Genomic DNA, 15,091 nt, shown 5'->3' on the forward strand with positions numbered 1-15,091 from the left:
CTTAACTTGGAATTATTATCATTGGCCCATGATTAGCATGGAAAAGTTATTCATAGAATATTTGATCGTACATAGCTAACTGATATTCATAACATGATTCCTGGTGTATGCCCAGCAAACTATAATAGACTTTTATAGTATGCACTTGAATTGATGGTGATATAATGCAATCTCATGCATTTATATCATCAAGAGTTATTTTCAATTGCAATGCGGTCGCATTGTGCTGATAGGGTGGTGCACTAAATGGTGGAGGTGTCATTTCAGCAACAGTTCGTGGACTTGCAGAATGTGCAATAAATTAAACAGCATGTGTAAATACTTAAAAAAATAATATTACCACTTTTCAATCTACAGGTACATAAAACATTCACAAAATGTCATGCAAATATGAATATGAGTTGAAAGACCTAGCATTTGATACAAATACCATACATAATTGTTTTGATAAACTTTTCGATTTTCATTATACATATAGGACATAACTTAAATAGGCTATAGTTTTTTTCTTTTCAATGTTAATGGAGATCAAGTCTTTTTGTTGCTTTGAATGATAAAAATGACCACCAGTTCAAAAAATAATTGTCAACCTCAAACTTTGAATATGCCTGCCCTTTGAAAAACATTTGATCATCATTTTTCTACGGAGGAGTGTCAGGACTTTAAAAATTATTTTTAACTTTGAGCAACTTTGAGTTTACATGCCTCTCTGGGGTCAACTCGTATAGGCGTTGGATTATACTAACTTCATATTAATTTTTCACCATTTCCCTTCATACAACAATGCAAGTTTATTCCAAAATCATGGTCCCGATAAAATGGCAATCTAAGTGGCATTTTAAGATCACATTAAGGGAATCAAAAGTTACTATTTAACAACAAAAACTTAGCTAAATATAGCTAAAAGAATTCACAAGGGTACTACATAAAAGCCAAAATGGAACTTAAATAAACTGAAATTACACATAGTGCTGATTGAGTAGACAGACATGTACATAGACAGTGCTGAATGAGGATGCAGCCTTGTGCAGTTTGCAATCCAGAAATCTCTCTAGCTGAGAGACAAATCTAAAGGTAAAATGAAAAGGTACTAGTTAGTTTGGATGCCACATTTAAAAAAATGATTTCTTAGACTTGAGTTTTTGATAAAAATGAAATTGTGAAAGCCATTTTCTTGTAAAATAGAAAAGAAAAATTTAACAATCAGCTACCTTACATAAGTAATTTCCTTCTCAACCCATACCTGGAGAGAGACAGATGGAAAAATTCCTTAGAAAATGCATTTCAGTAATGTGTATGCACAAACAACTTTCAAGCTCTCCAATGTATCAGGATTTTGTCCATGTTGTTTGATTCCATGTATTTTTAGCAAAGGCACACTTCCAATGCTGACAAATCAACAAAGTATAATTGCGACCATGAAAAATTCAAACTTTATCCAAGTGAGATGGAACATAGAAATTTATGCATGCCTGTACACCCTGATACAATGCAAGTTTGATTATCCTGTTACCACATGGGCATAAAATATTTTTCGTTATGCCATTTAGCCTGAGTAACAGTTTTCACTGAGAATATCATTATACATATCACATTTCAAGGTTTGGGAAATCGGTGTCTTCAGAGGTGGGAATCTTTGATTTTGAGTCCACCGGCTGGTGGGGCCATAGCTCTAGCAACATTGGATGCAGGGGGCCTCCCAATTGCTGCAGAAATAAAGTTGGCAGCTTCCAGTAACTTCTCCAAGTTCACACCGGTTGAAATACCCATACCTTCAAGCATGTAAACCAGATCTTCCGTTGCCACGTTACCAGATGCCCCTTTTGCATACGGACACCCACCAAGGCCTCCAGTGGAAGAATCGACAACTTGAACACCAAACTAGAATTTAAAAGAAGTTTACAGAATTAACTGAAAGGAAAAGCCACCGATAGAAACAAGACTTCCACTGAAAAGTTAAAAAACACAAATAAATAGGCAACAGCCATACCATTCTGAAACAAAGTCAGTTTTCAATGTGCAATATCACAGAGCAAAACTATTTGCTTCATTTTTCTGTCAACAAAATTCTTCTCCACCGCTGAATTCTTTAATAAGGAAACCATCAACACCAGCATGCCTGGGGACAACCACCATTTGTGTTTCTTTCATGTCATTAGAACAGTATTTACGTATGATTTTACAGTTTATCATACAGATTTGAAGGAGAGACATGTAAGAACAATGTCGTTATCTTACGCCATATGGAGTCGCTACAATGCCTACTAAGTATTCTATGGGCAGTGATGAACATTATTTTAACTGAAATCCATTGCTGCGTTTGTGCATAGCTGCTGCAAACCAAGCCAGGCACTGCCGCACTTCCACTTCTCCTGCGCACCATGTAGCATGCGGGGCTGCCCATTAGTGCCCGGGGAATACCCTTCCTGTGACATATTACAACTTGCAAGCTGGTCATTGCCTCTTCATAGATGCTGTAGTCACCCATTCCCTTAGTTCAGTCCACATTGTGGTCTTCCGGTTCACAAAAACTGGTGATATTTGCCTCAATCCTCCAACATAGTAAACCAAATCTTTTGAACAAATTTTGTGAAAACTTTTTCTGTGCTCAGTTCAATGAAAGAATGAAATTTATTTCAAATGCGACAACATTTTCCCTAGATTAAAGAAGTTGAAATTTTCATCCGTTGCGGCGTGCGGTGTGTGTTGTTCTTTCTTTCCTGAAAATGATGTGGTCAGTCACTCACAGACATATCTGGTGATCATTTCAAGTGTAAACGATCATGGATGTTTCCCACTGCCTCCCTGTCAACTTGTTTGCTTGAACGCATTCTGGCTTTCCCGTGATCGTCGCTTCTTCTGATGGTTTCCTTCAATATTCCTCCTTTCTGCACATTCCATAGATATTTTCTACAACAAGCTCATTGAACATGTTTGAATATATTTCTGGGTCTATCAGCATCTCTGTAGGTCTCATTGTCCTGTTACGCTTGATCTCTAGAAGACATCTTACTGAGATGCTCAAGTTCAACTCCAGGCTTAGAGGATTGATAAAATCAAACACACAACAACATATTCCAAACGCATTCTTTTCTATCTTCATGAGATTCAAATATGCGTCTCATTTCACAATTTCGGTCACTTTATCTAAGCGCTGTCTCCTTTGTCGTTTTGTAGAGTATCGTGGCATTCTTGATTCGTTGATCTCTCCATCTCTTAGGTTTTTATCACATTGTTTGCCATAGGGTGATGAAAGTTTCACCCGGATTCTACCAGGCATATTCTATTCAGGTTGAAGTGCCGATATCGGCATTTTGCATCTCCTTTGCACCACAGTTTCTGTCCCAGAAACATCATTTACGCTTTTTTAATTTACATGTGCAAAAATTAATGTTTTTCGATGTTCGAGGAAAATTATTTCATTTTTACTCTGATGTTTTACACTATGTCTCGCAAGTACACGTGTGAACGCCATGAACGTAACAGAAAATTTGCAACATTTGCTCATAAAAGTAAAGAAATTCATACCTTGAGACCAAATTTGCTGTGCTTCATTGTAATGCTGCCTTTTATGATTCACTGATATTTTTGTTTAACCAACAAGAAATAACATTTTGAAATCCTACTTGTACTTGAAAATAAATGATGTATTATTTTTTAATGATGTGAGTGAGACGTTTTTATTTTACAGCAACATTGTTTTAAGTGCATGTAATTAACATTTTTTGCAATGTTCAATTTCTTTCCTAACACTACACCTAACCATAACACATTATTATAACACTTCCACACTTGTTAAATGAAAATATGGGGGGACAACGAGTGAAAGAGCACAAGAAAAGGATGAAAAGGGCAAACGGTCAATTGACCGCTGGTGGTCATAGTTGGCATGCGGCTTACCCCAGTCTTCCTAGTGTTAAGACCCATACATATGAACCAGGATCTAGCACTAAAGCCAGAAACACAACCAGATTCAGAACCAAGACATTTTTAATAATATTAATTCATTATAGCTTAAAGAATAAAGGTGAAATCTTGGTTTGCAATAAAAAATATATAAATACATATGTTTCACGATTTTCCAATAATAAATTCTTGATTTGGCAACAACAAAGAATTTTTAAAAAATGGAAAATTAGAGCAATAAAATCATTTCCAACTAACTAAATGAGTTAATAACTCACCTCAAGTGCTGTCAGGACATTAGGAAGGGCCTGCCCGTAGGTGTTATGGAAATGGACAGCCAATTCTGAAGGAGAAAACTTGTGCTCGTGGGAGCCACCATCTGGGTTTAGCAGATGTGTGAGAAGCCTTCGTACAGAGCCAGGGGTACCAACACCAATGGTATCACCAAGAGATATCTCATAGCAGCCCATTTTTCGGAGAGCAATAGCAACCTAAAGTAAGCCAACAATGTAATATGTAGCACACTGCGGGATACTATGATTCGTAGATTTAATGCGTATACTTCTGCATTTTACTTAGTATGCACTAAAACATATTAAAGGCAATATTAACTGAAAGCAGAGACTCAGTACAGTAGATAAGCAGTTGAATAACCAGTTAATGAACTATAAAATTGCCTAAATACACAATGTTAAATCCCACTAATCTGACTTCTTCATGATAAAAGATTTTGATGAAGTTAAAAGAAAGTCTCAGTCAATATACCATGGTCTTGAGACCATTAACAAAAGTAAAACATGTACTTGGATTTCATAGTGAGCATTATAGAATAGCCAACAACAAAACATTGGCCTGAAACAGCTCTCTAAAAATATTGACAGTACAAGCCATTTTTTGGAGTTAACAGCACATATTCTGCGGCTTGTTATTGGTGTATTTATGAATAATCACATCATGCCTTAATCCATTAATTATTATGTATACATTAATTGATATTTACATGTGGAGCAATGCAAATTTTTAAAAAATAATCAAATCTTGCAAAATTAGACCAAGTTCACCACTGAATCAGTGTGTTTACACCAAAAAAATCTTTGAAATGTCATACAATTCATTTTTAAAATACACATAAAGAATTAATGAACTGAAAACAGGATAATATGGCTGATTTTGGAAGCAATGGCTTTTTCTTGCTATCAAAGCCCTTTCAGAATTAATTAAATAGCCACCATAATATTTATGGCCTACATTGTGGAAAGAGATACTTTTTACTACAATTTTATTTCATCTGCACCTATCTTATTTATGATTAAGGTGAACTTTATGTTTGCACTATTTCTATAGAGATCATCTTCATTGGTCAAAATAAAGAGAGATACTTTAAAAAAAATAAGTTCAGCCAAGCTGCCAACCTTGTAGCATGGTCAATGGACTTCTCCAACCTTACCAACTTTTGGCTTTGTATCCAAAATCCTATTTCATTTTTTGTAGGTTCTTTCTACTACATAAAGGACTGCATCAAGCTAAGATACTTTTTTCTTCAGCAAAAATACCAATTTACTGCCGGCAAAATGTTATAAACATCATTATACGCTTTAAGTAACAAATTGTTCAGTCAACACTTACTGTTAGATCAATAATTAGAATAATGAATAGAACTGAATTGTTGAGGCCTTTACTTTGTAGAATTCCATATTTAATGTTTGGAAGGAAATTTCTTAGCTTTTCTACAAAAACACACACTTTATTGCCGACTAGTTTCGGTTACACTGTACCATTTTCAAGACTAGTGAATACTAGTCTTGAAAATGGTACAGTGTAACCGAAACTAGTCGGCAATAAAGTGTGTGTTTTTGTAGAAAAGCTAAGAAATTTTCTTCCAAACATTCAATAATTAGAACATTAGAAATAAATAATTCCATGGATCTTATCACATTACCCCAGATACAACACAAAAACAAGAAACTATTGCAAAAAATGTTCTAACAAAACGATAATTCCCTCTTATGGTGGCAGTTAAAATGGAACTCACTACCTTACTTGGTGCCTCCAACAGCTCAGAACTTCAGGTATTTTTACAAAAGGAGTTAAAGTGAGTAAATATTTAGGAATGGGAATAATGTTGCGAAGCCAGGAATGATGGGGAAGGAAGCCAGGAATATGTATGTGCATAATTCATCTGGTAATAAAATTGTTTCTGAAATGGTTCCATTGGTAAGAGCGTAATTTTAAAAAAGAGACCATAAAACTTTTACATAATGATTTTTGCATTTAATGGAGCCGTAAGTAAAGACACCCTTAGATCATAATTTAACAACATTAAATTTGGCTGTATGATCTACGCATTAGGGCCCCTAAAGTGAAACTCACTTGTTTTCATTCTCATACCATGTACATTTTTACACTAGGTGTGAACATTCCACTGAGAAAAAGTCATTTTTCACTATGATGCAATGAAGAAAACCCTTCTTTTTGGCCGCTGAAGCTGTTGTTCATGGGTGAAAATACAACGCTCAACTTCCCTTGGCTTCAAACCATAAGAAACCCAAGTTCCTGGCTTTTTCATCATTCCTAATGCATTCCATCAGTTGGAAATGGCTACGTGGGAAATTCCAAATGCTGAAGAAAGCTGTTTTTGAGTTTGGTATGGATCTTCATCGATCGATGCCTCGATTTCAGCGTCTACAATGGTATTTGGCCTCCCTTCATGCAGACAGCTGTCAAAGTTGAAATGACCGTCTTTGAAGCAATGGAACCTATCACAGCACTTTTTTTCACTTAAAGCAGCATCTCCGAAAACTTCTTGGAGCTCTCTATGTGATTCAATTGCCGTTTTCTTCAAATGAAAGAAGAAAATCAACTCTTCTCACAAATGACAGTTACTTGGCCATAATTCAGACATTTTCCTGAAAACAATAAGGATATCTTGCAAATACAAACTCACCCTTGTCAAAATTTGGACATATCTAAGCATCTAAGCATTGTTCATGATGCTTCCAATATGTTCAAATTGACCTGTAATCATTGCTATATCCTCCTGGTCAACGCGAATGATTTTTTCTCAGTGGATTTTTCACACAGACTGCGGTCATAAAATTGTTTATCCAGTCATTTTGCGGAATCAATATTTGTTCCTTTCTCAAAAAATATAAACTAAGAATTTAATTATTTGTCTTTTGAGCAGTTTAAATTTTTTAAACGAAATTCTACAATAAATATTAGCTTATACCTCGATTTCAGTGTAAACAACGACATGAAAATTGTTGCTGCATTAAATGCATTATCATTGACCGTAGAGCTTCGTTCAAAATTTCACAATTCTCAGAATAAAACGAAGAATTCAATTCGAAGTCTGCAATTTACGTTCAAGCAACAATTATCCATGTAGCTAATTCATATAAACAAAGCATGATTGACCGCGAACCAATGCCGCTGGTGGGGTTATAAACCCCGAAAGGAAGGAGCCCAACTACCCTCAGAGTCCTAGATAATGTGGAGTCCGTGCTAGGAAGGGTCGAAAAAGGTTGGTGCTGAGAGTGTGTGATTATCCGCGACACCCATCTTAATGAATGTTTGCAAAAATGCTCCATACGGAGAAGACAGAAGAATCTCTCAGGGCTCAGTACAGGAGTCATGTTAAGGAGAGAACTCCACCGTCTCGAAGGGGTTAACTGGGTAAAGCACTCGACTGGAAATCAGGGGATCCGGGTTCAAATCATAGTCAAGGCGAATGATTTTTTTCTCTGTGGATTTTTCGCACAATTTGTGTGTTGCGGGTGACTCCGTAAAGATATTACTGCGGCTAGTCCCAGTATTCTTAAAGTGCTACAGCTATCAATTAGAAAACAGTGGGAACTTATATGCGGACCGAATAGATTAGTATAATTAGTAAAACTTGATAATCCCAAGACATTCTATAGTTAGATTGTTAACTGAAACTCGTAAGTTACAAATTTGTGACAGGTGGAATTCTTGCTGTAAGATGGTGGCTGTCAGATTGATGAATCCCAGACGGCTCTGTGAAGTGTTATTATTTCAGACGGTGCTTGATGTGACACAGTACATATATCAACTAATCGCAATAGCATAAACAGATGATAATAGCAGCATGACGAGATGATAGAGCATAAACTATGAAATAACAAGGTAATTATTAATTGAATACATGATAGCCAAAACAAGATCACCAAAGATGAGTTTTCAATAAAAATGAGAAAAAAATAATGGTTCTTGAACTCAAGAGAGAAGAACGCAATGTCCGCAGAACCGATTTGGAACTTTTCTCAGCCCTAGTAAAGGGAAGGAGGATGTGTGTTTGTGGCAATCTCATATTTGCAAAAATTGGTCATTACGTATTTGGTTGTTGCACTCAGGACTTAAATTACACACACAACTGAGGGCAAAATAACTCACCCTTGCAACATCTTCAGGTGCAACTGCTCCCTGGTAGGGACATCCACACACACAGGATACATAGCCACGAACTCGGATGCCAGACCTTATGGCAAAATGAGCCACTGTTGCAAATCTTTCGAGGCTCTCGTCAATGCTGCAGTTGATGTTCTTTTGAGAGAAGGCTTCTGAGGCTGAACCAAACACAGCTATTTCTTCCACACCAGCATCAATCTATCAAAAAGTTCAAGTTTAAATTGTGCATCAAAGGCATATCCCAAAAATTCTTCCATCAATTTTTTGGTCCTTTAAAAACTATACGACATCATACATACTGATTTAAAGTTTCAAAATTGGGTAAGAAATTATAAAATCGAATTTGTAAGCAGCAATTTCATGAATATTTGAACAACCAAAGTAATATGTCTGATTGTGATAAGTAAAAAAGACATCCCAGATAGCACAGATTTGAACTTATCCTTGGAGAAATCAGATATTGTGGGGATAAGCTTATCTTCCACGTTTATTACCCCTTTTTTCCTGCAATTTCAAGCATTTGGGGAGGGGTTGTCACAGTACCATACTGCCAAAATTGGCCGCATAGCTGTGCTGATGTCCTCCATTGCCGTTAACGTAATTAGTGGCTTCGTTTTTACATTTGTGTTGTTGTGTATAGAGGGGTTTGTGAGTTAAAACAATACATCTATGCAGTAATAGTTTAATGCATTAAATATAATGCATTGAATCTTTCCTCATCGAAATCCAATTTATGTACATATTTACATTATTTTCATGTAATTCTCATTAATCTCGTGTGGTGGCGCAGCGATTGTACGCGAAGCGGCCGCCACCTACCGGCAATTACGGCGTAAGGATAGGTGTATCTCCAGCTATGCGGACATTCATCTTCGATTTATCCCCAAATGCGGCGTGGATTCTTCATACTTGATCTCTGATTCCAGATAGCGGCATCACGGCATGTATGTAAGTATAATATCCTCGTATTTAGAGATAAGGCAAAATCTGTGCTATCTGGGATATTTGCTAGTTTTATGGACATATCGTAATTTTATTATCTAATGCTAGCAAATCAACATAAAAACCAATGATTTTCCCATAAGATAGGCCTTTCATCAGTCCAAATGTGTATAAGCAAATGCGTTTCTAAAAATTTGTTTGTGACTATTCTGGTCCCTGTCTTTTCCCATAGTGTTTTATTTCCTAATATCTGCTATCAAAAATTAAACCAAAATATCCACACTATATTGAAGCTGGTATTCAAATTTGTTCAATGAATAAATTCCCCAATGATAAAAATGCTCAATATCTAGTAACAAAATCAGGATGGATTTACCGTCACTGTACATAATCACCTGCATAGGGCATTGCACAACAAAAAATGTTATATTATGCACTTGTGTTATGTTTGTAATGCAAACCAATGTGGCCAATAAACATTATTACATATAATTATTATTATTATTTGCTACTTCAAATCCTTGCAGCGAAAGATTGGAAGTGAAAAAAACAAATGCCCCTCATTGTTTCATTTTCAAGTCATACTGCAGACAACATCACGGCTTCAGAAAAGAGTGTTGATATTATAGGCTTTAGCACTGAATGTATGTCTCATTACTTGAGAGGATACTAGACAATCCGTTTTAAATCAATCATTAAGATTTTGCAATTTTATTTCCTCTCTTCCTCTTGCATGTTAATGCTATGCTTTTACAAACTTTCTTCCCCAACCTCTTTTGACCCGACCCGACCTTTTAAGAAACGACACATTTTACAAGAAAATTAACGGTGCACTTACAGCAGCTTGGAGGCCCTTCATGTTCGGAACCAAAGTTGGATATGAAACACCAGGATGTTTAGTGATTCCCCCAAGTACCTCTTTGTGATCAGCCATCTGTGGGACCCATTTTGGTGACACAAAGCTGAAGAGAAAGAAATGCATCCACATAAATAATACATGTTGGCAAAAACGTATCTTTAATAGACTCTCTAAAGTAAACTCACTTCTCAAGAACAATTCTCAAAAAATACTTGTTCACCTTTGGCTTCAGTCTCTGTTATGACATAAAATGAATCAATTAGGATTATTGTTTTAATTATTCACAGGGCCTTTATCTAATTGCACTCCACATAAATGCTTACATTTTATGTTTAATTTTTGGAAATAGCAATATTTTTCGACAAAAATAACTGCGATTGAAATTCTCTCCTTCACGCACTTGATAGATTCCAGAGAGTCACTTAATTCCCTCTCTATTTGTTGCACATAAAATCCAGAATATAGATTAGTCTACTATAATTTACAAGACTTTGATAAATGGAAAAACAAATGCATATTAAACTAACACAACACCCACCATGGTGAGACTAATAAGCAGCTAAAGGGTAAAGAAATGGTTATGCATTGAAATACAGAACATGCCTAGATATTTCAGTAAATCATTATTTCCTTAAGATTTTCCTCATTCAACACTTATCTAAAACATCATCAGCAGCAAGAGTATGAACTTCCCATTCAGTCACCACGCTCCATTCCATGACAATATTGATAAGCCTGAATCACACCATCATTTTTTCTATCTCTCTGAGAGATAGCTCCAGCGATAGCTTTTCAGGGACCAAAGAAATGATCACTCGACCCACCATTATCTGAATCCCATGTTCATTCTCAATGCAGGGGCGGATACAGAAAACACTCAAGGGGGGGGCGCAAAAGATATATTGAGTTGCCTTTACTTTTATCGCGATAAAAAATAATCAAGTCACAGGCAGAGTAAAATAAAATTTTAATTAATGTAATTCTACACATATATAAGACAATGCCATCTTATGATATAAAAAAGTCACAATCGTGGTTCTGCAATGTTTGCCAATACGGCCGGACCCGCAAGGGAGGGGCACGTGCCCCCCGCACCCCCCATCTGTATCCGCCACTGTCTCAATGTCCCTTTTTCCATCACTTACTACATCACATTTCATATTTAGGGATGTCATTATATAAAAAGGCAAGCGTGGCATTACGACTGCTGTTAGCAGCTGGGTGTTCTGATTGGCTGAAGGATGGTGCCAGCAATGATTTCAGCGACCAAAAAGGGGATGTGCCAAGTGATGGAAGAAGGGACTGAAGACCCATCCCTGAAACCACCACAGAAAATGATTGCAAGAAACACTAATTTTTTCCACCAATACTAGAGCTACCCCCTCAAAAGGAATGGGAAAAATAATCGTGTGATCAAGGCTATAGAAACTAAAGACAAACATATTCTTAAAAGTTTTTAAAGAAAAATAAGACTTAAGGTGGGGTGAAGTCATTCATCAATTATCTATTTTTCATTTCTTGGATTAATAAATATCTTCCTTCTATGCAAGAGGGAAAAAAATCTGCAAGATGAAGACTTCAAAACTAAAGAGGATTTAATGCGAGATTAATTACCTAATTAACTACCTGAAAATAAGGCTGAAAAGAGAGATTGAAATGTAAACATAATAAAATTAGGCAGCACATTGAGTACACCTACATTCACGGAATATATAAAATTAAAATATAAAAAATTTGTGAGGTTATATAAAAATATCCTGCATCTCAAAAGTTATACCCTTTTCTGAAATAAGGATGTATCTTTTTGATGACACCATAAGGGGCATCAATTATGTGGCACTAACCTGAAGCAAATTTAAAACTAGCCTTGACACTTTCAGTGATTTTGAAAATTAGACAAGAGGGTTAAGGTGAAAGCACTGCCACTACATGAGCAGGATAGTACTAATTAATGTAAGTGAAGGCAAGAAACTTGACTGCCTTAAAGAAAATTACTGTGGAAAAATAACATCTGACATGACTTTAATTTTTGATTAGTATGAGATACTAAAAAATCACCTTATTTTCCCAAATAAATCCGCACAAACTGCCAAAATCTTGGCCTTGTATGCATTATTCCCTTATTTACTTTGATACCCCATTTATTTAATGCAGGTAACCACGAAATGATGAACTATTCACTTAAATGTCATATACTTTGGCGAGTTGACAGAAATAAAACATTACCTGTTATAAATAGGTACCAGTCCATGGTAAAAATGAAAACTGACATCAGTAACAAATATAATGATACTTCATCCAAATTTGAGAAATCTTGTAAGGGCGTCCTAATGGAAGAGGCTAATTCTTACCTGGTAACTTCGATTGTTTTAAGCCCAGCTTCGGCTAGCATGTTGATGAACTGTATTTTAACGTTGGTGGGCACCACAGTCTTCTCATTTTGAAGCCCATCCCTGGGGCCGACTTCCACAATCCTTACATGACGAGGAAAGATGGGGTGCGGTATCACAGTCGATCCCTAGTAAACGAAAGCCATTTTTGAGAATATAGAAAACCAAGTTTAACTTGTATAAAAGAAAACATATACTCTCACCTCTTTGCAACCAATATCATCGTAATCTTTTCTTTGGCAGAGCTTATACAAATCGTGAACCAATTTCCACATAACAGCCCTTCCAGTTCATAACCATACATATTTTCGAAAATATAATTGAAGGTACTATTCAAACAGAAGTTTTTCAAAGGGCATGCTCGCCTAGAGTTCGTCATATACGCATTATGGATGAAAATTGAGGGCACATAGTAAAACTGTTTATTGCATTACTATGAAACTAAGAACAATAGAGCAGAAGTACTTCCTATTCATGGAGATTGAAATGAATCTTTCACTCAAATTTTCCTTTCAACCATCCTATTTAAAACTTACTAATGCAGCGCCCCGGAATTGACTCAAATTCCTCGATGTTAACAAATTTCTCCGGATTAGAAGCTTCAAAATTGCCATTTTGCTCACTTAAACGACTGCACGTCTCTCAGCTCAGCTGTTCCACCGATCACGGTAAGCCATTACCAACATTACAGTTTCCACGGTTTCCACCAACAATATAATTACAATGTTACCAACAGAATACTTCGGCGTGTGAAACGTTACTTTTTTGTTTTGCAGGGGCTCGTATTCAAAACTAGACACGCTCTACTTTTTTTCGAAGGTTCAGACATGTTCAGTCTGTTATACCGTGGAGGCTTCGTCAAATCTAAAATAACGGTACTACGTGATACTTGACGAGATCATAAAGCCATATTCCAAAGTTATGAGATAACAGGACGCAAATTATGACTTGGTCGAAGCTAAATTTTCCTGTAGTTGTATAAAAATTGGTATCACGATGCAGAAAATGTACTTTCTTCGGTAATACTTGCATTATTCTCGTTCCTTTGAGATTCGTGGCAGCTGAGGAATGACTCCAACCCAGGCATGTTGACTCTCGGAATCCGGAGGAAGAATGAGCTGTGGAGTTTCCTCCCTGGCCTTAAAACCTCAGGTGACACCATAGACAAAACCATTGTTCTCAGAGAATTTTTCTCACAATCAGACCTTTTATTCTGAATTGCAAATGCCGGTATATTGAAATATACTCCTTTTTGCTTATTACCATGAATATCTAACAACGATATTTTGATGATAGCTCTCACAATATGCAACTTTTTTTGAAAGCACATCCACATCACTGCGGTAACTGCTCAAAGTAGCACAAACACCTTGCTAAATTAATCTATTCGTTGAACAAATAGGTTTCTCTTCTGAGGTAATTCTTCAGCGCGAGCCCAAAACTAAAAAGGTCGCATCACAAAAATTTGCGAACAGGTTACTCGATGATATAGCACCCTTGGTAACTTCTTAAATATTATTTGTTGTGGATTTCATGCTGCCTTGCAAATATCTTTTTATGGAAAAAATTCCTGCCTATTTAAAATTTTCAACGCTATCTCATTTAGTATATTTCGAGATTGCATTTTCACTCTTACTAAAGCAAATACATCGAGCAAGTTTCTTAGTTAGCTTAGGTTGATTTTCATGACCTAGAAAAATCAGCCTAAGAAGAAATAAAAGCGGTCGAAGAAGAACTTCTCGGAAGCCCTCATTGCACTGCAGGGATTGAAAAGACTGCGGCTTCCTCCGCTTCATTTTCAGCATTTTGACCGGCTATCACCATAAAATATAGGTTTCTTCCTAAGGACTTGACCCCAATCAGCACGAAATTGGAAAGCTTTCGGCCTAGTGCTGTTACGAAGTCCTTCAATGTTATGGGGGCAGTGTCAAGGCTGAGGTTAATTAGTAGTGATGGATTTGTGCGGGTGGTACACGGCTCATGCCCCCTCCAAAATTTTATCAAAAAATTTGATTTTCATTGGTTTCATAGTTTTTCTATCCTTGTTTAGGAGTGAAGGGAGAGTATATGCAAATTCATGGCTAAAAGTCTGTGAGTTGTATTTGTTGTAGAGAAAATGCGTAAAAAATTGGAACTTCTACTTAAGAGAACGCCCCTCTCTCCCAGAGGGTACTGCAAACTCCCCGTACCCGGGTAAAATTTGATGCTGAATCCGCCCCTCATGATTAAATGCCTTATTCACTCCTGATTTCGATGTTCATCGAAATGGGCCATAGAGAATAGTTTTCATATGCGATTCTTTCACAAAAAGTTTGTTTGATTTTCATCTCAAAATTTCCGACCTCAAAATTGATTGTTCATCAGATTTATCAATTTCCTTTTTCCATTCCAATGCATTGTGTTCATATTATTTTTTGGGACACTGCACTGGTAAATTAAAAAGGCAATAGTAAATCGACTTTGTAATAGCCCAATGCTGTACTTGAGAGCTAATTTCATGCATTCGTGACGTAATGGGATGGTGATTTTTGTAAGAGTTGGTGCCTTTGTGTTGACACTGGTTCTG

The 15,091-nt window shown here is 36.4% G+C and overlaps 1 protein-coding gene across 3 annotated transcripts; it reads right to left on the bottom strand.

Annotated features, from left to right (window-relative positions):
- Nucleotides 1–315: 315 nt before the first annotated feature.
- LOC124154003 (hydroxymethylglutaryl-CoA lyase, mitochondrial) lies at nt 316–13,636 on the bottom strand. Of its 3 annotated transcripts, none has more exons than XM_046527471.1 (6): nt 13,556–13,636; nt 12,487–12,653; nt 10,115–10,238; nt 8,320–8,532; nt 4,185–4,397; nt 316–1,881 (listed from the first exon to the last, which is right to left on the bottom strand). In XM_046527471.1, the coding sequence occupies exons 1-6, from the start codon at nt 13,610–13,612 to the stop codon at nt 1,621–1,623; spliced, it is 1,035 nt and encodes a 344-aa protein (XP_046383427.1). In that variant the 5' UTR covers nt 13,613–13,636; the 3' UTR covers nt 316–1,620. The 3 variants fall into 3 exon arrangements, with proteins under 3 accessions (XP_046383427.1, XP_046383425.1, XP_046383426.1); XM_046527469.1 differs by lacking the exon at nt 13,556–13,636 and adding an exon at nt 13,062–13,221; XM_046527470.1 differs by lacking the exon at nt 13,556–13,636 and adding an exon at nt 12,729–13,055.
- Nucleotides 13,637–15,091: the final 1,455 nt, after the last annotated feature.

Source organism: Ischnura elegans, chromosome 2 (genome assembly GCF_921293095.1).
Source record: "Ischnura elegans chromosome 2, ioIscEleg1.1, whole genome shotgun sequence".
In the NCBI taxonomy this organism is placed as follows: Eukaryota; Metazoa; Arthropoda; class Insecta; order Odonata; family Coenagrionidae; genus Ischnura; species Ischnura elegans.

Excerpts from the sequence above, each read along its gene's own strand:
- LOC124154003 (XM_046527469.1), bottom strand. The coding sequence starts at position 13,139 with ATGGCAATTTTGAAGCTTCTAATCCGGAGAAATTTGTTAACATCGAGG. Across the intron at positions 12,654-13,061 it reads AATTCCGGGGCGCTGCATTA|GGATCGACTGTGATACCGCA; the intron begins GTAAGTTTTAAA and ends TTCGTTTACTAG. Across the intron at positions 4,398-8,319 it reads CACCTGAAGATGTTGCAAGG|GTTGCTATTGCTCTCCGAAA; the intron begins GTGAGTTATTTT and ends GGCTTACTTTAG.